General features: G+C 46.5%; 1 protein-coding gene and 1 long non-coding RNA gene across 2 annotated transcripts in view; one reads left to right on the forward strand and one right to left on the reverse strand.

Moving 5' to 3' along the window:
• Positions 1 to 5,077, reverse strand: part of LOC125947551 (uncharacterized) — a 37,192-nt gene extending 32,115 nt beyond the window's left edge. Inside the window, exon 1 of the long non-coding RNA XR_007468379.1 lies at positions 4,951 to 5,077. This is a non-coding gene — a long non-coding RNA (uncharacterized LOC125947551). The remainder of the gene's footprint in view (positions 1 to 4,950) is intronic.
• Positions 1 to 23,606, forward strand: part of LOC119460683 (intersectin-1-like) — an 88,998-nt gene extending 65,392 nt beyond the window's left edge. Inside the window, 4 exon segments of the mRNA XM_049672526.1 lie at positions 992 to 1,068; positions 6,856 to 6,933; positions 9,302 to 9,475; positions 16,151 to 23,606. Of these exon segments, the coding sequence (XP_049528483.1) occupies positions 992 to 1,068; positions 6,856 to 6,933; positions 9,302 to 9,475; positions 16,151 to 16,299 (478 nt within the window). The 3' untranslated portion in view covers positions 16,300 to 23,606.
• The last annotated feature ends 38 nt before the right edge of the window (positions 23,607 to 23,644 follow it).

A 23,644-nucleotide genomic window follows, 5' to 3' on the forward strand; every position in this document is an offset into this window, starting at 1 on the left:
GTGAGGGGATAAGAAGGATAAACCTTTGCGAAAGTGTCACTCCTGCCTCACTCTACAACTTACTTTACGGCAGCTTACTAACTCAAAAGGAGGTACAATCTTGAGCTAGTTAATCACACCCTTGAACGAAAGGCATGTTGAGCGCGAATCTGGGCCACACATGCATGGTTAGAAGACACATATGACAAACAGGTGGACTTCTGCGAACTTAGTTTATTTTGCCGCAATGAGCTTTATAAACGCAGGCTTTTGCTAAAAGTCCAGCACATCCGTTTGTGCGTCCTTACTTCTGGTTTCTCCGTTGTACATGTACACTGTGAAAACAGTTGCACCCTTTGGGGCGTATTTTTGCCACAGAACAATAATCGTCATCTGACTTGCGTGGCTTTCCTTTCTTTAACGCTGTGCGCCCGGCATTTCTAGGTCACGAACGACAAGAGCGTTATCAGCGTGACACAGCGTTCTCGACAGGAAAGTAGCAAGTGCAGAGTTTTCAAGATAGGAAACGCAAGCAAGACAGATGACGATTATCGTTGTGTGGCAAAAATGCACCCCAAAGGGTGCAACTGTTTTTAGAGTGTAGACATGCAGGTCTGCGTATGTAAAGCTATAATGGAGGCAAAATAAGGTTAGCTGATAGTATATTTCACCTGTTTGGCTTGTATGTCCTCTAACCATGTTTTGCCTAAGTTTGCGCTCAACGTGTCATATCTTCGAGCCTACTTACATTTGCACGAAGCTCGACCTCTCTAAGCAAGTAAATTTACGCAGGCTAAAGGATTGCGTTGTTCAGACGGCACCGGAAGTCCCTTTCTGGGTGAGGCATTTTCGCTGTCCGCGGTAGGAAAGCCTTAACGATGTTTGAGTTAGAAGTGTATGAAGACCTTGTGCCGATTTGTAAGAGTTGATAAGAATGGAGCAGAAAGTTCGCTCGTGGAACCGGTTGAATATGTTTGTTGACACAAACCGTTTTGGTACGCTGCTCGCGCAGGCTACTGTGGGTCAAGAAGATCAAAGAAGCGGCCCACAACTACCGCAACACAGAGGCGAAGCAGATGAAGGTCTCAGGTATAAAACACGCGTTGCTTTTCCAACCCTTGCGCCGTTTACGTCTGGCGTGCTCCTTTCTTCGGGGTTGATTCTATATCCTTGTTTATCTTTCGTTTTCTTATCTGTCTGGGTTGCGTTGCGTTCAGACGTCGTGTAGCGGAAGTGTCCGATTGCGTAAGAGAGAGACGTGACGAGGCCGTTAGCTGCTGTGATCGTGCGCTCGGAGAAAGAGGAAGGCATAAAAAAAGGCAATGCTTGTTTTGCACTGGCGTGCGGCTCGACTTTGTGGGTAACTTTATGCGTATTTATGCGTAACATTTGCGTTGTGCGCGTCGATATCCGAACTGAAATGAGTGCGAACGAAGGAGAAAGCTTACTGTCGTGTCACGACTGACGAGTTGGTGCACGATGACTTCGAAAGCTACGGACATTTGAATGCTGTCGAGCTGCGCGCTAGTGACATCGGCGCGCGTCACTGGCTTATTCCTTACGCAGGCCGGGTTAACACACGCCGAGCTGACGGCCGAAGCTCTTTCATGTTGTACTAGCTAAGAGAAAGATTTGCCTCAAGGCTCCTATATAAGCACGCGGTAATTAACGGAGAAATGATTTTTCTCGACATCCAATGCACCGAATTTGATAAAGTTGGTTGTACTGGCAAAAAAGAAAAAAAAATAATAACGGAAATTTATGGACTTGTAGGGAACAGACCTTTATATAGGTCATCATTTTTTTTTTTTTTTTACAGCAAATCGACCAGAAAAACAAACTTGAAGGAGTATTAAGTTTAGAACTAAACTCGGCAGTAAGAAACGATCTCTATTTGCAGCTCTACCTGTGATATGTTTTCCTGCACAGTTACAGATTTATAAAGTTAGTGCTCCAGTGTTTCTTTTTTATTACCAACTTTCGGGAACTCTTGTAGAAATAATTAGGTCCGTAAGTAAAAAAAAAAAAAAATCATTTTTTTTTTCAGTTGGTAGAATTTAGCTTTCTCTTCTAAACGCAACAACTTTCATTCAAATGAAAGTCCCAATGAGAACATTTCTGCGTTTTGCGAGCATTTCAATGTTGGCCCCGAGCTAAAGCGCCTCCTCTTCAAGCGGCTAACGAAGGAATCACACGTCGGCCTTATTTACAGCATGCGCAGGGCCGAGTACTCACATCGTTAGAAGAGCTATAGTGTTGAAGTTGTATCGGCCTAAATGCCAATGAAACGTTGGGCCTAAGTGTGGACGGCCCTGTTAATCGTGGTGCGTGCATTATGCAGAAATAAGGACGCCGGCAGATGTATCCGCGCTTAAAAGAACTATAGCTCGGGCGCTCCTGTCTAATTATACGGGAGCGGATAAATCTATTTTCTCGGCAACCCCTGCACCGATTTTGATGAGAACCGTTCCTTTTCAAAGAAAAACAAAATCTAGTTAGTGTTGTAAGCGGATTTTTTTTTTCTTTAGGCATGCATCAATGTTTTAACAAAAGTTGGAAATAATTGCAAAATTAAAAAATAACTCACATATCAAGTTTACAACTCTAACTCAGCCATGAGAAAAATGATATCACAATTATGCAAACTCCGCCTAATAATACACCGGAGCGTTTAGAAATTGGTCAAAAATACACCGCTCTAAGAACACCAATAGTAGTTTGTGAGTATGACTTTTGCAAAATCCTCGTAAACCTTGTAGCAATTTCACGTATTCTGTAAATTAACATACATTTTGTCGGCTTTGGATGCTCTAACAGACGTAGTTCACAGAACTGCGATATCTGTTTTTTGTTGCAAGGTTTGAAATTTTTAAGCTGTGTTCTTCAATTTTTTAGCTAGCATTCGGAAATATTTTGTTTAAAAAAAGACAAAAAAAAAAAACCCCCAAGCTCTTGGTCGAAATTCTATATTTTATTGAAATCGGTCCAGCCAACGCTCATAAAAACATTTCTGCCTTTTACATGTACTTTGAATAGAGAAGTCGACGTTGCCTCAAAGCTAAAGCTTCCTTTCTCAATTTAGCGATGCTAGTTTAATGGATACTGAATGGGCACATAAGTTGAGTTGTATTAGCAGGTTACCCTTCCACAATACAAAAAAGAAAGAAAAAAAGGGCCACTCATTCCGTGATAAAAAGTAAGAAAAGGAAAAAACAAGAACAAAAAAAGAAAAGCGCGCACAAACACGGAAGACGGGTGGGGATGCCGCCTTGAAGTAGCTGCACCAGCCTGCCGGATTTTAACGGCGTCTTCTCTGCCCTAGTTAACTTTTTTTTTTTTTCGGTAAAGATGGACTATGTTTTTCTGTAAAAGAGCCGAAGGCTGAATTTAGAGAGTTTCGAGAATTTCTAATGAACCACAATGGCCCAAACACGAGAAAATACTTTTGCAATCGGTGGCGCGGCACACTGACGTCCCGGAGCTGGTGCGGCGCGAAATTTAGAAAAAAAAAAAAAAAAGTGCAACGTTGACCTTATGTTCCCTTCTATAAACTAACATCCTGCTGCGAAATATTCAAAATAGAGTTTTGAAAGAATACTTTATCAGTGTAAACTGACTTATCTGTTTCTCTTTAGTGTCCATTCAGTGTCCATTGTTTGAATGCTTTCGACAGATTTCCAATGAGTTCCTAAGAGAGAGCATCGATATGTATCTTCTCAACGAGCCGCCCGACGGATAGCGATAGCTTTAACGAACGTCCATTTCGCGCTTTTAAGTTGGAAACCACATGTGTGCGTCAATACCATCCCCGTCCCTGGGACGAGCAGTCGTACCAGCAATCGAACCCAACAAATTAAAATAAATTCTGGTGTTTCACGTGCCAAATGCGCGGTCTGATTACGAGGCACGCCGTAGTGGTGGACTCCCGATTAATTTTGAACACCTGAGGTTCTTTAATGTGCACCTAAATCTAAGTACTCGAGCGTTTTCGCATTTCACCCCCATCCAACAAATCTCCGACTGGTTCCAGCCACATGCAGGGTGTTTCGCTTAACTTGGGCCAAACTTTACAAGTGCTACGTAGCTGGACAGAACCAAGGTAATGTTGTTTGCCGTCGCTGGGAGATACTCGGATTATTTTTTGCATTCCGTCTCATTAGATTATTAGTCTTAACTAATAATTCAACTTCTCAATTATTATAGATTAAAATTGTCAATGAGAAAATTGTAGAGCAACATGAGACACTCCCGATACAGCTTTCTGTTTCTCAATACGTGCTATATAAATGTGTTTTTTCCGAGGGTGAAAGATGCCCGCAAAGTCACAGATGCCCGCATTGACACTTTTAATCTATAATAATAAAGAAGTTGAATTATTAGTTAGACTAATAATCTAATTAGACGGAATGCAAAAAATAATAATCCGAGTATCTCCCAGCTACGTAGCACTTGCATATTTTTAAGGTTTGGTCCGAGTTAAGCGAAACACCCTGTATAGGTTTTCCTACCCGCCATTCCCATGGTAGCTGAGCGTACTTTTATAGGAAACGCTACTGTTCCATCAGCTATGGAACTCCGCCGACGTATCGTCCGACGCATAAGCTTCGCCCACATGAAACCAATAATGTCGGGTCGAGGCGGCTTGTCGGGCTGAAAACCGGTCGTCGGATTCATGTAAACGCTAGCAGGTCAGGAGAGAGAGCGCCGAGGCGAATTCGGTCGACCCACCTGCAAGGCCCGCGAGGGAAGAGGTGGGTCGACTCGCCCATCCAGCCTGGCAAGGTGCACGTAAAACGCGTCGGGTCGGGATGAGTCAGATCGACTTCTGACTCGACCCGCTCGCGCCGAGTTCGCGTAATCGAAGCCATACACAGAGTTGTAAGAAACTCTCTGGTCCATCGGATTGGGATGCTTTTGACGCACACACGTGCTATCGACCTCAGTCGGGAGAGTGCTCAGAGTTGTACTTACGTGTCTCGTTCTTCGAGGCGCTGTGTAGTCGACCGCTCGTGAACTGACCATGGTGCGGCCTTTCGCGTGCTGTCTTCTCTCCCTCTCCCTCCCCCTCCCCCATCCGTCTTGCTTTCTCCCGCGCCGCCGGTGCAGCCAAAGCGCAGAAGATCAGCGGCGTCGGCCGCCTGCTAGTTGTCGTAGTCGAAGGCCGCAACCTGAGAAGCGGAGCGGCACACGGTAAGGAACGCAGCCGGTGTCCGTCTTTTCCAAGTGCGGAAAGCACGCCCGCCGCATGCGTCGTCCTGGTGTCTGGCCCCGCATTTGTCTCCTGATCATGTGCGTGTGCACTAACAGCACGTTGACGTTTTCGTGGGTATACTTGCGATCTATGAAAGCACCGATTGTTATATACCTTCTTTTTACCTCCTTTTTGCGAGAGCAACTTTTTGCCCCAAGTTTTACTCGTTTTTCGAAAGTTATCGTACTCCTTGGTGGTTACTGTGAATTACAGCGCACACCGAGCATAAAAACTGAATGTCTCCTTTCCTTGTCCCGGTGTGCGATGTGATCCACAGTAACATGGAACGCCAGCTAGCCCGGTCTGAAACTTCCTTGGTGGTGTACGTTCGCTCTGTTTGCCCAAAAGCAGAAGTGCAAACGGGATCCGTCAAGGATAAAGGGAACTCCAGAAAATGAGTTCAGTCGGGAACTTTATTTCCGAGGGTTCTGAGCATATACCGTTATGTGGCGGTACGTTCAGTGACTGGGCACGAGCCGAATCGATCGTACTCGGTCGAGAAGCATCGAGAACTCGCACAATGGAGTCAAATGAGGGACGAATAGTTGTACTAGCAAAAAGGAGTTGCCTAGCGTCTTGCTCCTTTTTTTTTTTTTTTTTTTTTTTTCCGTCTTAGGGTGTTTACGTGCACACTCCCCGACATTTACGAGCGTCAACGGACCTGCTTTCTAGCGTTATGTTAATGCTGCAGATCCCCATCAAGGTGACCGTGGCGAGGGCATCTCACTGTAGGAATTACCTTGATTTCGTAAGCTATGGCCGTCGTGATGTAAAAAACAAATAAGAGAAAACGCCTTTCAAAGCATATGCCAAGTGTTACTGCGTGTTTTCGAGAAACGATTGGTTTTCGTGTGGCTTTTCAGAAACGAAATGGAAAAGGCAGATCGCTTTTTCTTACCGCTAGTTCACTGTTAATTCTTGTGGACGCGAAACAACAAACTGAAAAAAACAAATATTTTCAGGCCTGCTATATTTTTCCTAGCCTTTTTTTTTTTATGAAGTCTTGTGATAAAAATGAACTGACGGTTATGGCACAGTATACACCGCGATCTGTCCTTCCGAGGCACTCCTAGCGCGTGCGCGGCCAGCGCTCCTTCCGGAGAGCGCATCGCAGTAACGCTCAGCACGAATTCCTTGAAGAACTTTCTTAACCTGTGAATGTGCGTATTTTTAGCCCTCGTAGAAATCAGTCGTTGGAAAAAAAAACGAAAAAAAAAAAGTCGATATACTACGAACTGCTCAGCGATTGAAACGCGATACTCGGGCGCGTGGCTGTCTTGCACTTTTTGCGCCACCGGTGGACGCTAGGGACACCGAGCTGACACATTTTCGTGTCACACATGAAAGCCAGAGGGCTTGTGATGCATTGTGACATGCAATCACCCAGCGCTCACGCTAAAAGCGCCGGCCGGCATGCGGTCCTATAGTATGCGTTTCTATCGCTGGGCTACATTGAAGCCCGCTGTCCGTTCTCGTTCGTAATGGCGGTGATTGTACACGCGAGCTGTTATCACGGTGGAGCTTTTTCTGAACCATTGGTGCTTGTGCATGGCGATGTGTGTGTGTGCGGTGACTAACGTGTCGTGTGCATGCGCGCGCGCGCTTGCATGTGATGTCCTCCGCAGTGAGCCGGCGACCAGCGGTTGGCCAGTTAAAGCTAGTCGTAGTGCAGGCATGCGATCTCAACCTGAAGGACGTCCAAGGTAGGCAGTCACCTACAGCAGTAGTGACAGATTCTGATATAGATATGATATATTGATATAGCGACATATTTTGGTTAATGGCATTGTGAAAAATGGCAAATTCCGGGTCGTTTATGGTTGGGCATCGATAAACAGAGTTGAACAAACAGCGATCGGTCGGATGTGTTGGAGCTACTTATAAGTATATTTGTTTGGAGTATAATGCCCACAATGGTGAATTACTTGCCACATGTGTCAATGATGAAGACATTGCAAAATTTCTTCGACCAATTGCGTCAGTTATTTACCAATGCCAGCTGTGAAAGTATCATTTGTTTGGTATCTCATAGGTGTCTCCAAGCAATAATACTTAAATTTCTTCGCTGAAAAAAGACTGTACTTAAATTTAAATACATGGTTGATCAAATGCTTCATACGTGTACACGACCTGTGAAACAGTTTTCCGGTTGCTGACGTGGCTCGCAAATTGTTTAGCAGTGCACGTGCCCTCTTCGCTTTTATTATATTTCCTATCACTTATGAGGCAAATGTATTGTTGGTCACCATGAGGCAGATACAAACGCGGTTTGACACACGCCTTCATTTGCATAATACAGCGCATAAGGCGGAGCGGAAACGGGCATGGCAGCTCGTTTTTGCATTAAAGCATCATTGCCCGCTACGAAACATTCTCTATGCAAAGACGTGCGGTGTTTGTTGCGTTCGTTGTTTGTTTGCGTAACTGTTGTTTGGTTATGTTTGCTTGCTGGAGATGCTGACTTGTTGCATGGCGGGTACTAACTGCACTATGCATGCGGTTGTTGACGGTTGTCACAGCGTTTTTGTCCTGCTCAGGCACGTAAAGGTGGAAGTTGCCCTGAATTGTATTTTTGATCTATACAGTGCTACTACTGTTTGTCCCATTTATTCAGTTTCGTTTTCTTTGATTAGGAATTGTACCATTCAAGTCTAGCTTTTTTTTTATCTCGTTGCATCGTATAATTGGGGAGGCGTGAACACTTACTATTAGCTTCGTACCTAGCTAGTCACGATGTTTTAAATGTGCTCTCATGGTTGACTGTATGGCTCACTTTCCATTTTTTTTTTTTTTTTTTTTGCGCTGGGCTCACGGAGATGAGGTAGAATCCTTTATGCTCACTGTATGTGTTGAAAGGAATACTAAAATAGATTTGTAAATCACACTTCTGGGACACGGAAAACTGCGGAGGTTTAGTGAGCGAGAAAGTGGCGTGAAAACTAAACTCAGCTGGTGGCGCCACCTAGGAGCTCCCACACTAGCTGCCCGTGGCTTCATGACATGCATCGCGTTTTTTTTTTTTTTTTTTTTAGAAATAACTTTCTGTATAAAAATGATCACATCACGTTTTAATGGAGCTAAAGACGCAAGATAGCGAGTTTTTAGAAATTTCTCTGCACAGAGACCGCGCAATACATGCGGTAACACTTAGTAATAAGTGGCATAACGCTGTCGTAACAGCGCTGCGGCTCGCACGTGACATTTGAGAAGGAAAATTGTGCCTTCACTTCAAATAAATGAAAATTTTATACACGTGCAAATAGCGGACGGACCTGATCCGCGAGATTAGATTCGACGACCGATGACCGTGCTTCTCGCTGTCGTTGTGATTCGAGTGTTGCTTGTCTTCCGTGACACAGGTTCGCATCAATAAAGGCTGATTCACACTATGCCGACGCGAGAGCGATTTGGTCTGCTGACTGATGACGCGAGCAGTTTACAGGACGGAAAGCGCCGTCGCCAACAGTCGGCAGACCAAAATCGGTGCCGTGTCGGCCTAGTGTGAATCAGCCTTAAGGAGTTAGATTTTTTTTTGTATTTCGATATTTAACAGTGCACAAGAACCAATACGGATAAGGAGAACGACACACCTCCAACGCTGATTCGCAAATGAAGGATTTATTGATGCATGCGCATCTATAAGCAAGGACAAATCGCAGTTTTATTGTACATTTTAAACTCACACTTTTGGCAATGCTTCGTTCCTCACCGTCACTACACCGTTACAATACTTCGCGATTTAAACTGATTTAGTGCTGCTATTTAGTGAGCCTAACTTAATATATTATCTCTGTATAGCGTCCCCTTGCGCACGCATTGATAGAGTCGACTGCTGAGTGAGTTGTTACAAACTGCACGACAGATACACGGAAAGAAAGGAATCACAACAAACTCAGAGTTTTTTGTTTATTGCCTTTCTTTCTGCGTGTCTCCGTCTGTCTGTCCCACAATTCGTTAAACCGCCCAGTAATGAGCCGAGTTTCGGGAGGCACATGCAGATCGACTCGATCGGAATACTTTATTTTTCTCCTTCGGCGTGTCGCTCTTGGTCGCATGCGACGTGCGGTGCAGGCCAGTGCGACCCGTACTGCGAGGTGAGCATGGCCTGCCAGGAGCACAAGACGCACGTCGAGACGGCCACGAGCAGCCCGCAGTGGAACAGCTCTATGCAGTTCCTCGTCAGGGACCTGCGAAGGGACGTGCTCTGCCTGACCGTCTTCAACCGGGAGCTGTTCTCGCCCAATGGTGAGCGCCTGCGCTTCTACGCACCACATCATCTGGTTTATTATTATTTTTTCTTAAAAGGGCCCTGAACCACCCCTCGGGCTTGGTGAAATAGTCCGCGGGTAGCATACGCTGCTGTGAACATCTCAGCCACGTTTTGCTGTCGTACGCGGCGCATGGAGCTCGCAAGTGGAGCGCGAAGTCACCTTTCTCTCAAACGCTCTCGTTTCAACAGCAGCCATGATCCTCACCCTTTTCTGGGTGCTTTATTTCGTAATAAAGCACATTCACATACGCGGCTGCTATTGGTCGCTGCGGTCGGCTACACCGCGGCCGCCGCGGGGTGCCGCCACGAATCCACTGGCTAAGCGCACTGCGGCTCGCTGACGACAACCGCGTTTGGCTTACGTTTAGCGCGTCGTATAGGCACCAAAATTAGAAGTCGTATAGCGTCTATACGTTAACATCCAAAATGAAATTTGAACTGCGCGCCCCGGTGAAATTTAGAAGGCGGAGTGTTGTGGCCCCGCCCCACTGCGCCTTAGCCTTCGCAGTGCAAGCCATTGAAGAAGGAACGGGAGGAAAGCGGAAGCCGTGTTTGGTTGCCAATAGCTCCGCTTCTGCTGAACGCATTGAAGTACTTTTTGCGGCAAGGTATTTCTGAAATAGCCTATTTTCACTTCAAATGCCTTTCTCCACTTCGATAAGAAGTGGTTTAAGCAAGTAATCTATCGCTACTTTTATTGACGAGGACACAGAAAGACATGTTTTTCTGTGTCCCCGATAAAAGAACGAAAGAAGGTGCGCTGGATTACTTTCTTGAAAAAATAAAAATAAAAAAAAATAATGCATCACCAACTAGCCCCGGCAACGTGTTTTGTTGAATTGAATTCTGGGGTTTTACGTGCCAAAACCACTATTTAATTATTAGGCGTGCCATAGTGGGTGTCTCCGGATTAATTTTGATTTAATTTATTGACAGATTAATTTAATTAATCTTTAACGTGCCCCCAATGCACGGGACACAGGAGTTTTTCACGTGTGTTGCATCATCTGGACCATAGGGTTTCCTACTAACTATAGAGGGAAATCGTTCAGCTGCCACAGGAACGGTGGTTAGTGCGTGGATTTGTCTGGTCTTCGTGCTTGTCGCTTCAGAAGTGCTTGTAGGTTTATTTACTGTAAGCTTTATCTGCCTTTTTCGGTCTAAATTTTAAAGCAATCCTATTTTTCGAAACGCAGAAAGCGTTTAGGAAGACATGGCGAACATGCATAATCAGTGCGAATTGTTGCACGCGTAACGCAGTGTCATGTAGGAAATGACCAGTTTGAAAAGTCACAAAAACAGTTTGAAGCCGGAAGGGCGAGGTTTAATCAAATCCATGCACTAACTATTATTATTTACATGCTGGTTGAACCGCCATGCTTTCCAGCTCCCGTAGATACTTGCACAAGAGTTCCTTCTAGTGATTTTAGAAGGAACGTCTATGATCTGGACAGCAGTCGTGGGAGATCGTGGGATTCGACCATGGTGCTGCCGTGTTGCTGCTCTAGGTAGTTTTCACGTGACGTCATGGACGCAGCTCCTGGATAGATGCTATGAGCGCCCCCTATGAAACGGGGCGGTGGGTTGCTCCACCAAGCTCTTGTTCTTATTCTGCCTAATGTCCTACTTATCTTTAAACATCGTGCTTCTATTTATTATTCTTTTTTCAGACCTACCGATTTTTGGCAATATCCGTAAAAAATGAAGGCCCTAAATCGAAATTCCGCTTCCTACAGTCACTAGAATTTACTATTTTTCTTAAATGCAACAAACTTCATTATAATCGGGCCAAGGGTTATCTCAGAAAAGCATATCTGCGTTTTACATGTATTTGAATAGGTGGTATCGGATTATGACCCTAGCTAAGCTTTCTCTTAAGGCCAAGCGACTGGTGTTGGTCTTAATGACGTCGAATGTGTGTGCGTATCTTTTTGCAAAATGCGATAATGTACCTTGTACGTGCAACTCTCTGACTAGCACTTTCATGGTTATAATGTCTCGTTTGAAGCTGCCTTGAGTCTATAATAGGGTTAAATGTCACATCTCGAGAAGGTTAAGCGGAGTTTGCTTTATGAATCTTTTTTCCGCCTTCATTGTATTTCACGTTTTCTTTTCTTTTTCCTCCTTTTCTTCTTTTTTTCTTTTAGTAGCCCTTCCCCGGTAATTCATATTTTACAAGGAACTGGAGACTCGGAAAAGCAGTAAAAAAAAAAAAAAATGCGCGAGCAAGAAAAGAAAAATATGCGTTAACCTTTACGCCGTAAATTCTGCCTTCCACCACCCAATATTTTTTTTTTCCTTATTTTCTTTTTCGTTCTTATTTTCACACCGTACAGTGAAAGACAGTTATGTCCCTGTAGCGATCAGCCTTTCCAAAAGCATTCACCGTCGCCACTCGCGTTCTGTGTACGCAATTCGCCTTGCATGCGCGAGGCACCTAATAGCGCAACCGACCCGGCACTTCGCTAGGCATTGTGCGGCTTTACGCGAACGTGTCGCGTATTCCACGCACTACCTTTCTATTACAAATTAGACAGCGCGGTGTCCCGGCGCGCGAAATCTCCCATCTACGGACGCAGTCGCGCGCGCCCGGAGGGCGCTGGAAGCGAGAGTTGACGAGAAATGGGAGCAGAAAGGACAAAGGTCGGGGTGGCATTCGTTCTTCCTCTTTCTTTTTTCGAGAAATAGCCTGTCACCGTGGTGGTTGATTCTGGTCGTGGAAAGCAGCGGTGGCTGTACGGTTCCGGCACGGCCTTTTATTTCTCCGCTGTAAAGAGCGGGCGACAGCGACGACGGCGACAAACGGCGCGCTGGCGCCTATACAAAGGAAAGGGACCGTGAGAAATGCATAGACGGGCGGTGTTAGCAGCTCGCGACGAGTGGTGGTGTTACGATGCAACGAGGACACACGTCCCCTATGAAAGGAACCAAGGGGAGTGAGGGTTGGTGGGAGGGGGTACGGCCGTGTTAGCGTGCACGCAAATTTGGGAGAGGAGGGAATGTAAGAGGTGTGCCCGTCTCTATTTCCATCGAGCTGCCGACCCGCGAGCGGCAAAGCGCGTCGCGTCGACGTTGGGTACGCCGGTGGAGTACGTTTCCCGCGCCCGCAATGCATGTGTGTCGTGCAGTGAAGCGACAAATCACTTGGGGCGTTGTCACAGCCGGGCGAGAGATGTTGCCCAACACTGCTCGCGAGCGGCGTGTTGTCGGCGGCTGCTCCGCTACGACGTAGCGGAAACAGTTGTTAGCATGCGCGACGTGTATCCCAACTTTCCCTTTTCTTCTTCCTGCTGCGGTATGACACCGACAACGCGTTGTTTTGCGGGCTGTGTTGTCAGATGGTGCTGCCCGGTGTGAAAGCGCCCTTAACAGATTGGACGTCTTTTCGTTCTATTTGTTTCCTTTTTTTTTGCGATGTAGCTTATGATGCGAAGGATGCGGCAGTGTGGGTTCATGGCACTGTTCCTGGCAGAGAGTTTGTGTCGGTCGCCCATAAGTATGGAGGCTATTAGCAATGCACACGGACTATAGGTGGCGCCCTAGGTGATCCATGATGGCGGACAGAGAGAGTATCAGAATTCTCGACTGCGCTACCGTAACTGCGCGTCCGCGTAGTAGCACGCCGGGCTTTTTCTAATCCTGCTCGTAACACACCGAGTGTATTATTTTTTAGAGTTTATTCTCATCGGCTGGGGAAATGCCGCTGCCTTTTACAAAACATCTCTAGGAGAGATTATGGGACACCTTGAACCGTAAGAAAAAACGATCCGGTGTCTAATCGAAGGCGAATAGATTTTCAATTCAACGCTGGCCGTTTAATTTGTTGCGGCGTCAAGACGTGCAGTGCTCACGCTGTTACAATTCAAGGACTGTGTGTGCAGACGTCAAATTAACGTTCGAGGGACGTCCCACGTCCAAGCTATTTGTTGTGTATTGCAGCCGCAGTGCGCGCCCCGTAAATATAAATCAGCATTGAATGTAATAATTAACGACCCGCGTAAATATAGATGACTAGCGTGCATAACCAGAAATATACGTGCGTGCTTGTTATTTTACGGTGAATGACGCCCTTGACCTTACAGATGTATGAGACGCGAAGCGAATCTAGAACGAAAGCTTAGGCTAGAGTGCAGCGTTATCGGTTTGAGCCAGAAAAAGTACGCCGATCTTGTTTTCAAATTCTGTTTTAATCCAAAAGGGTCAGTGCAAGCAAATTTGCCAGAGACCTAGCGATCAGCGCGCAGCTGCGAACGTAGTTATGCACCGATGCAACGAGCCTGGCGAGGTCGAGGACGCGCTACAGCGTGCCGCCCAAATTTATTGTTTGCTGCCGTTTTGCCTGCCACTGAGTCAAAAGCGAAGATTGGTGTGTGTTTGGGAGGGGAGAGGGGGACATGGAGAGGTTTTCAGCGCAAACTACGGCGACAAAACGTGCGCTGCAAACCTTCACTGGCGGCGCCTCAGGCTTGCCGATCCGGACTTCACCGCCCACTCCTTTTTAAGACACGCGTCCAGTGGAAAAGAATCAACCTTATCTCATCCTTCGCCGCTCGGTTGGTGCACTGAGGCACGCAACACATCCCGTTGCTTTTAATATTTTTTCCATGGCGTAAATAGAAGCTGTTAACAAAACAGAAACGCGTCCGCGCATACCGAGTCACACGGTAACACCGTGCGGATACTCTTTGAAATATTTCTCTCGCTGGCCACTACGCGGCGCGACAGTCTGTGTGCATTGCGAATTGCCTACTAAACATAACCATATTATGCGGATATTCTCTGAAGATGCTCTTAATTTCACGTTCCTCAAGGTCGCTTTTTTTCACGTGAACACTGCTATGTCTGTAGTTGCGGATAGGCTCGTTGGGCGCAACACTTGTCTGGGATATGTTACTATATTCTCAGGCATGCTAATCAAGTGCGTTAATGTACTGTTTAACGCAATTTCGCCTTAACTATTGTTATGCTCTTTATTTCCTAAAAATTAATAAAAGTCTTATACTGTGTGTCGTGCATTTAAGAACATTTTTTTGAAAATAATGTTACTTTTTGTATCTATTTGTATCTATATTTTTGTATCTATGTTACTTTTTGTATCTTTTTGTATCTATTTTTTCTGTTCTCTTCGGTTTTCTGTTGGCTTGTTTTTCTGTATTTTCACCAAAATAATATGCTTATTGTTTTGCTGTAATAGTGCAGGAAAAATGTTATTTTATTCGTTTAGGGGAGTAACTTGCTCCCCCTCATGACTACAGCTTTCATGTCGCAAGAAGGTGTCAAATGCTAGGATGCGTTTCTTAACAGTTTATGCATGCACAGATAAGCACGCTACGTAGAACATGTGACCACTGACAAGACATCTGACACCAAGACACCCGGCACTACATACGCGACACATCCAAATATCAACTCTACGAGTTTGAATAGCCATGCTCTGAGCGGCATCACTCGTCATGACTGCAGCTGCATCTTTTTCAGAAACTAGGACCAGTTGTCTCGTGCGCACGAGATCTGTCTGTCTATACTTGTGTCTGCACGGTTGAGCTGCAACTGTGAGGCTGTTAAAGAGACTTGAAATTGAGGCTATTAAAGTGACGAACAAGTCTCAGTTCGCTCACAGTACTGATCACAAATTTTTCACTTTACTCTATGGGGACCAATTCTGTTAAAATCAAGAAAAATGCCTTTTTGACCGTAAACAGAAGAACGTCATTTTCTGAATTGAAATATTCTCTCTTTCTTCCATTAACAGAAATTTTCTATAGTGAAAAAAGAAATGTGTCGGTTTCTTTGTGTTTTCACATTTGTTTTTTACAGTGTGGTTAGCAGTACGGGCTGATACATGTATAGGTAATAGCTCTTACTGAAAAATGTGCAACGTATACATTGTTTCTGTCCGCGTTTAGACTATACGAAGGACAAACGCAGTCATACGCGGCGAGTTGGCACGCCTAGACTGGCATTCGACTGACTAACAATGACATGTGGGCGTGTTTTTGTGTCTTTCTTTTTATATAACGCCTTTCGCGCATGCAGGACGAAATGGATGCATATTCGCACATTTATCCACTAATAGGTATACATTTGACAGTTCGGCGCTGGTCTGCTATCTCGTCCTTGTTGCTCTTATTCACTCAGTAATTACGCAGGCCACCAACTAATCGAGCAGTTACTCCTTCTCGACCTTTATGTGTGCTGGTTTGTCTCAACATCTCGTCATGCAATGCGCTCAGTACTGATGACAAACAAGTGACAAAACGGAAGGCTGCACACCAGACAAGAACGACGGAGTGCAAGTCTTCTTTCACTCTAGCCTCTCTGATATGCTCTCCCCCTGTCCGTTACCCACCTATAACCTATTGCCACCACTGCTGACCGCGGTTAAGGTGTCAGCAGAGTTAGCTTATGCAGTGCAGTCAGCAGTAGTTTATTCCCCCCCCCCCCCCCCCTTTCCTCCATATCATAAATAAGCAACTACTACCGCAATTCGGTTGCGGTCCGTCGTTTTTGCCTGGTGCATGTCCTTCAGTGTCGTCAGCCGTTTGCCAGTAACATACTCAGGGCATTACACGATGAGTGACCGCCAACTGTACCGATTTCTCGCTATACGTGACGTTTCCTCCTCCTCCTCTTTCTTCCCTGCTGTTAAGACTTCCTGGGCCGCACCGAGGTACGCGTGTGGGACATCGTCCAGGAGACCCGTCAGACGCGGGGTCCCATCACCAAGCAGCTGCGGCTCTACGAGGTGGACCAGGGCGAAGTGGTCATCCGGCTCGACCTGCACATCTTCGAGTCGTGACAACGTGCCTCCTGCCGCTTCCGGCATCGCCCGCCCTTCTTGCCGTCGGGCCCATTGTTTTTCATACGTGCCGCCGTGGCTTCAGCGTGCGGGCACCCTGTCGAAGGCCGGCGTGTCGCGGCCGGATAATCGCCGCCGCCAGTAATGGTGCTACGGCGCTTCTTTTTTCGCGCAATCTGGCGAGCGTCTCGCCAAGGCTCGCGCGGTCACGGCGCGTCTTCCAGCGCAAGTCGAAGCGCGAGTCTGTCTGGTGGGACGCTACAACTGAAAGTAAGTTGTCGGCCGGGGCCGTACTGTGAGAGTTCGAGTGTAGGGAAGAACCCTCAGGGTGGTCGAAGCGAAAGTGGGCAGCGATAGCGCTTCGCTTCCTGCAGTCAGGGAGGCGTCAATCCGGTGTCGCCCGGTTGCGTACTTACCAACCACATCCATCACAGCCACCTAGAATTCGCATTTACTACATATCCGTGGTAAGTTAATATCGAAAGACCTGACCTAAACGATTTTACGTGCCCTAGAAGGTAGCAGATTCGAACCGCAGACTTGCCTCTTCAAAGCAGAGCTGGGATAATATTCCAATGCTACTTATCCCATTTCGCGCTCCGCCCACGTTATGACCGGAATCGGCCGGTCGTGAACGGTGGATGATAAAGGAATGGAATTGAGTAAAAGGAATCCTTAAGTTACACCGACCTAGGTTGCTGTTCTACTGCGCTTCAGTAGCGAATGGCGACGCGGATTTGGCGATGTTGATATTCGCGATTGAAAAAAAAAAAAATATTTGGAAAATGTCGTGCCACAGAACGGCACAGCAGGCTGGCTGCGCTGGGTAGCGTTGGTAAACAAGCCGCCCGGTTGTACCTGATCAGATTGTGCTGAAGCGGTGGTTCACGGAGGAACGTTCCTTGCTGGTTGAGGCACTGGTAGACGCAAAACTTGAGTTGGGTCCCTCCAGTGGCAACCACGTGTGACCACCGCGCAATCTGCTTTCTACAGGGTGCCCGCACTTTTCTATACGGGTGTGAAATCGGTAATCTCCGCGTGACGTGGTCATGTCCGGGCATTCAATCATCTATCTTAGCTACTGCGCTAGGTAGCATAGGCTGTCGAGGCCGTATAGCGAGTCTCAAATAGCGAGCGGCCCAAGGGCGCCTGTACCTGTGTCGTGTCATTAGATTAATGTGGCGCCCGAATCCAGTGCCTAGAAATAACCAGGGCAGCAGGCGACTTGCTCACTCCACGAGAGCACAGTGATCATTTTCGGCGTAGGACGCGTAGGCTGAGGTGAATAGTTTGGCGAAACTCTTCGGCATAGTGTTATTTAACAGCGGTACGGGCCCTCAGCCAATGTACCGCTTGTTATCGCGTGTAGCCCATCGTGACCGTCACCTGAGTGTGCATTTGGCCCTTTGACATTAGTGCATTTGACAACGCTCGTATAATCTTGGAGTATAAATTCACTTATTGCATGTGCAGCATCACAGAAAGATAGTGTTGTTGTTTGCAACAAAATAAATATGAGGCTTTCTGTCCGTTCTGTATAACGGTCACGTTGGGCTACATTTTTGTTGCAGACAGTACGTGCATGTTTGTTTAAGGGAGCTGGCACAGCTTTACCGAAAGTGAACTTATTGTAAGTCTGGAACACTGAAAATACTTGGTCCGACGAGTAAGACGTTTTGCGTTTTGATTCTCTTTCGCGCCACTGTCCGATACTAGTCTTCTGGTCAGCTCGGCTGGCTGGGAAAAGTAGCCAAAATTGAAGCTCCTGTGGGTCCTGCTTAATGACCAGAGAATATTTTCTGTTCCCTTTAAGTGACGAAATATTGTTTATTATAAAGCCGTGCCAGCTTTCGCTCGTAGCCGCATGTGGTTGCGACCAAGTAAACGTCACTCTAGAAAATCGCCTTATATGCACAACGTATAGGCGTCACTCGTGGGCACTACGCGGATGCGATCGCGATAACTCAGCCAACTATTGTCTAATGGAATTATCAGCGCAGCGAGACGCTATATATAGAACGACGCGTTTCTGTAGTTGACGAGACCATAGAAGAGTGAACGTAGAAAAACTCAGCTTAGAAAGTGTGCGTTATATCACTACAGTTGGTGAAATGTGTTAAGTGTCACGGTTTTCAAGGCACGTCACTTCAAGCAGGAAGAAGCAGGGGGAAAAAACAAAACAGTGACGATATACGGAATGGAAGTAAAAACCCACTTAACCGACATTGTGCGTTTCAAAACTCCCGCACGTTACACGCAGTGTCCGCAAGTTCGCTCTGACTTACGAACCCCCCCCCCCGATTCTATGTCCGCTTTCTCAGTGTACTTCGTACAAAAGAGTTTTGTGTTAGAACGGACACCGGTCAAAAGACGAGGGCGAACGGGATATCAGTGAGTACGCGTGGCCAGTGACGAACACTTCCCTATGTGCGAAAAGCTTTTCCGAGTTCGGCCACTGGTCTCGCGAGTTTACCGTACTCGAAACTCGAGTGCGCGCATACGTCGAGCCCCGCGGGACCACGCTTTCGCGAGTGGGCTACAGGGTTACCAAAATTTCTATGTTGTACCTGTTACGAAGCCGTCATCTTGCCTGTGCTATGTGTGAATAGGAAATCACTGTTAAACTCTTTTTACGGGAGCAAGATGTTACACGACACGATGACGTTACGTCATTGTTTTGCCTGCCTTTCTGTCTTTTTTTTTTTTTTTCCTTTTTCTGTCGTTTGCAGTGACAGCGGCGATCATTCTCTGACCGTGTAAGTTGCCCATTGTATTCCGATGGGGGGCACAAATTCCGTCAGTGCCGCTCGCCGACGACACAAATGCTAGTCTCAAGAGGCATTCCCATACTGCTGCAGAGAGTTTCGCGACTTTATCATAGCTTTCTCGAGTGTTATAGTTTCGTTGAATCCTTATGTAAGTTTAAGAACTTGGAGCTTGAAAGTGAAGCAGGATATGGTTGCATGTATAGCGAACTGTCGGTACAGTTATCTGTCCTCAGTTCGATCTTTGCCGCGAGATTCGTTGAGAGGTGGCTGAGAGGAAACAGTTTTTTGTCGTGCGCATGGTGCGACTCTCGGTACATTATCAATTTCCTGTGTGCTCTCTGTACCAACAATCAGCTCGTCTGTGCTATTTTCTTGTGTAATGATCAAGCAGCTTTTTCGTAATTTCCCACAATATAACGGTTCTCAAGGCTATGAAGCAGTAGACAACGGACATATACCGTTGTACGGGTGAAACGCGTTCTGGAACAGCAGCGCCTATGGCGACGTCCAGTGATGCTGTGATACCACTAGCTGGAGAAGTTCTTTTGTCTCGCGTCTAATCGCACTGCAAAAATCAAAAACGCAAAAAAAAAAATACCTTCATGATTCTGTCCTTGCTGACGAGTTTACGACAGCAAATAAATTGAATACAATTGCTCATAGTGGTAAGATTTGTGCGCGCGCTTTGGTTGAAGACAGCGTCACAAGACGTTGCCGTTAGCGTTTACAGTGTATGCTAATGCGACTCCGCTATGCTCTATCTCAATCTAAACTCCGTGAACGTAGTTGAAAAAGTGCATCCTGCGCTGAAAGGCCCTTAAGAACACCGCGATTTTGTGTGTTTCGTTCAACCTTTTCATCGGATCTCTGTAGCTTGTCCTTGTTTACAGTGTTTTGAAGCCGGTTTTGTCCATTTCTGGAACGGGATGGGCGAGATGTTTTCAGTGCGCTGCGTTGAATATTTGCTGAGGCCTATATCCGGAGCAGCGAAGTATGCGTATGGAGGCCCTGAGGTGTCGAAGAAGCCTGTTAGTAAAGGTTTAAACAAACCACCAGATTATTCTACCCGAGAGTCAATTCTGTTATCTAATAATCAAGACATCGTTGAGTCCTCTCAATGTGTGCGCTGTTCGAGTAACTGTTCGAATAAGGCGCGGCTATGGACTTCCGCTATACATTTGCGGGCGAATGTGTGCTGCAGAAACTTTATACCAAACATTTGGTAGTGTGCAAAAGCCGACTGATGCGGTCTGTCTTGTGCCATGATTTTAATGCGGTAGAGGGTTTTATGTAAGTGGAACGAAGGAAGATGATGCGAAAGGCAGTGTCAATAAATTCGGGATATGTAGCTGGCGTGAATTCGGCTCATTAAGTACCATCACCAGGAGCAAAACTACGAAATTCATTCGACGCAAAACACGGAAGGGAACGAGCATTGCGCAGCGTGCGTATAGCCGCGTCCCCCGGATCGCGGTTCCATGCAGCCACTGCGATTACAACGCTGCCCGTAGAAACCGTAATACGTAACCTTTGTCAAAAGAAATGTAGCAGCTAAGAGCAGATGTGTAGTCATGGCTGTGCCGTGTTGCATTTGTGGACTATCCTAGTGCAACCCGAGGTTGAGGACGAAAGTGAGCCACTATCTCCAAGACGACCTTTTGTGCAATGCGGATGCCACAGAATGTTCTGCTGCCGAGCACGAAGTCACTGGTTCGTTCGCCTGCCGCATTCCGATTGGGGTCGAAACTCGTAACCGCCCATGTTCACGGACTTAGGTGCTCGTAAATTAAAGAACCAAGTGGCAGCCCAATCAGTCGATCACCCTCCACTACGACCTCCCTCTAAACGCAGATGTAGCGTTTACACGTATAAATTCTTAATTATTATGTGCAAGAGGCGGATGTTAAAATTCAAGACCAATTCTTAACTAGGAATTGCTGGTTCGCTAAATCACGAACCGTTTAGCTTATGTAATTTAGGATAGCCATAACATTTATTATGGATACGTTGTCTCCCTCAGTTTAGCTTATTGAAGAAACCAGGAAACCGTTCAGAGCCCCATCTATCGTAAGACGCGAAAGTGCGACGTGTCACCATCGTTCCCACGCCCGTTGAACAGCTACATTAGTGACTGCCGCAGGTAAAGTGTGGTAATATAGTGCAACAGACAATTAATGCAAATTATCTCGTCGTTTGTTTACGTGGTGACTGGCCAACACCTCTTACATAGCAGAAGAACTGCGCAGGTTGAGCTGTGGCGTCGTGCGTACAGGCTGATAGCACACATATCACGAAGGGGACTCTTAGCGTCATGGAAGCGTTACTGTCTCTCTCTTCGCTTAGTGATACCATCTCTTTTTCTGGAGGGTTGTTTACGTGGGATAGTACACCTTTCTGCAGGTGACGTCACAGTCAAAGCTCGCAGGCCTTCCGTTATCTCACAGCTGTTGGACTGTGAGACCCTATGGCGCTATAACGTAAAATGATTCCAAACTGTTTTGATTCAATTTCTGCAATAAGCCTCCACGATTGGTCAAAACATTTTCGGGTCACTCCCAGCTTCGCCTGTCTGTCACGCGACGTCACGAAAACCGCGATAGCTCCCCGTCTGATATAACGTGTACACACTGATTATGCATGATTAAACCGCACAAAAGAAAAATAATCATTCCTGATTCGACGCCTTTTCACCATTAGCCCTCTGCTATTGGTCCAACGTTTTCTGGCTGCGCCCACTTCGCCTGTCTGTCACGCGACCTCACAAAACCGCGAAAACTCACCACGTCAAAGGGGCGTGTACGCGAAAAAAAAATGCAATAATATTCCGAACAAAACTGAAAAGTTTTCTGAATAGCCATAGACTGCCCCGTTCCGAAAGGAATAGAAGATGACTGCCCGCCGTTCGCTCATGCAGGCCCTCGTTACTCGCACCTGCCGGTGAGCATGTATTTATTTGCGCATGATAAACCTTTTTGCGTGGCAGTAAAACGTTATCGAGCCCTTTCGGCGTGCATACCGACATCGCTTTGCCAACTCTTCCATGCTGAGGATCCGTTTTAGCGGCATTCTTATCCTTCCGTTGCACGCCGCCGCGATTTTCGGCCAGCCACCGCAACCTAAGTAAGGCGAAGCGGACCAATCGGAGAAGCCGGCGCCACCCTCTTCATGCGGTTATCTATTTTCGCTGTGCTGGCTCGGCCCCATCGAAACCCTCTCTACTAGAGCGTGCTCCTCGCCTGTTGTCAGCCAGTTATATAAGACAAACCGCTGAGTGTAGACATTCTTATTGGTTTTGAAAGCGAACAAAGGTGACCTCCTATAAACGAGGAGAGTGTTTGATTGCGTTGTTCAGACAACGCGGCGGGTCACCGCCCGATGCTTGCGTCGGTGGTTACGTAAATTTGACGTTAGGAGTTTGGAATCAAAACAGTTTGCAGTCATTTTACGTTATAGCGCCCCCAGAGATCAGAGCGCGACACGGGCGTTCAACGGCGTTGTGACTCAGCACCGCTAAATGCGGCACGGATCGAATTTGGCTCAAAGTAAATGTTACCTTCGATTACATTTTACACGTTCTTTGGTTTGCACGTTTATGCCGAGAACCTCTAGCTTTTTTCTTTCGTCATTGACGCAGTTTGTTGCCAAATACGTTGTTGATGATTTACTAAACCTCTGACATAGCTGGACGGCAGCTCCACACATATGTGCGTCGCGGTAGCACTGGCCGCTGCGTGGCGAATGCGCTTGAAATTCGCCCCTGTGCGCAGCCCGAACTGTAAGGTATCGGTAGCGCTGTAGTCGCAGCAGTACGCAGCTAGTGGCACGCTAATATGGTCTGCCTCCCTCCTCGCAAGCACACACTCACGTCCGCCATGTTCCGCGGTTGTCAGGTTACTATTGAGAAGCAAAAATAAAAGTAAAAAGCTGCTAAGATCGTGAAGTTAGGCTCAGACTAGGTGTTTCATGCGATATTGTGCCATCCTGAGCTTTTTTGGGAAAGATGGCGATGTCTCCAATTACCTGAATGTGTGGTCGCGTACTGTATTTTATCTTGAATCTTTTTTCGCGAACGTGCTGCTCAAACGGGTGTGTTCGAGGCCTTTAACGCTGTGAGCGATTGGCGCTATATTGTGCTGTTCGTTTTCAGTTCATTCTGTATAAAGCAGTTACACGGGCATACGCGGTTTGTGCGTTCTTTCAATGTTTTTCGTTGTTGCTCATTTTACTTTTGCTGTCGTGCGAAGCCATGTCATGACATTTCACTGAACATCATAAGATGTCTTTTGTGTTTGCTGCCTCATCACAGAGTACACAAACATTTCTATTTTCCGTTCGTTTTGTCCCATACGCGTCTTGTTTATTTGTGTTACTTGATTGTCCAGTACCACTCGCGTACAGTGAAACTATGCAAGATGATTTCCAAAGTGACCTTGAATAAAGCGTTTGAAGAAACAGCTGACGATAGGTTTCCGTCACGTGAAATATCACGTGACATGTGGACCAAAGCTTTCCTGTAAATGAGAAATAAAATGCGGCTTTTGTGGCGTACCACATGTCGTTTTTGTTATTTTCGTGTA

The sequence above is a fragment of the Dermacentor silvarum genome, chromosome 8 (genome assembly GCF_013339745.2).
Source record: "Dermacentor silvarum isolate Dsil-2018 chromosome 8, BIME_Dsil_1.4, whole genome shotgun sequence".
Lineage (NCBI taxonomy): Eukaryota > Metazoa > Arthropoda > Arachnida > Ixodida > Ixodidae > Dermacentor > Dermacentor silvarum.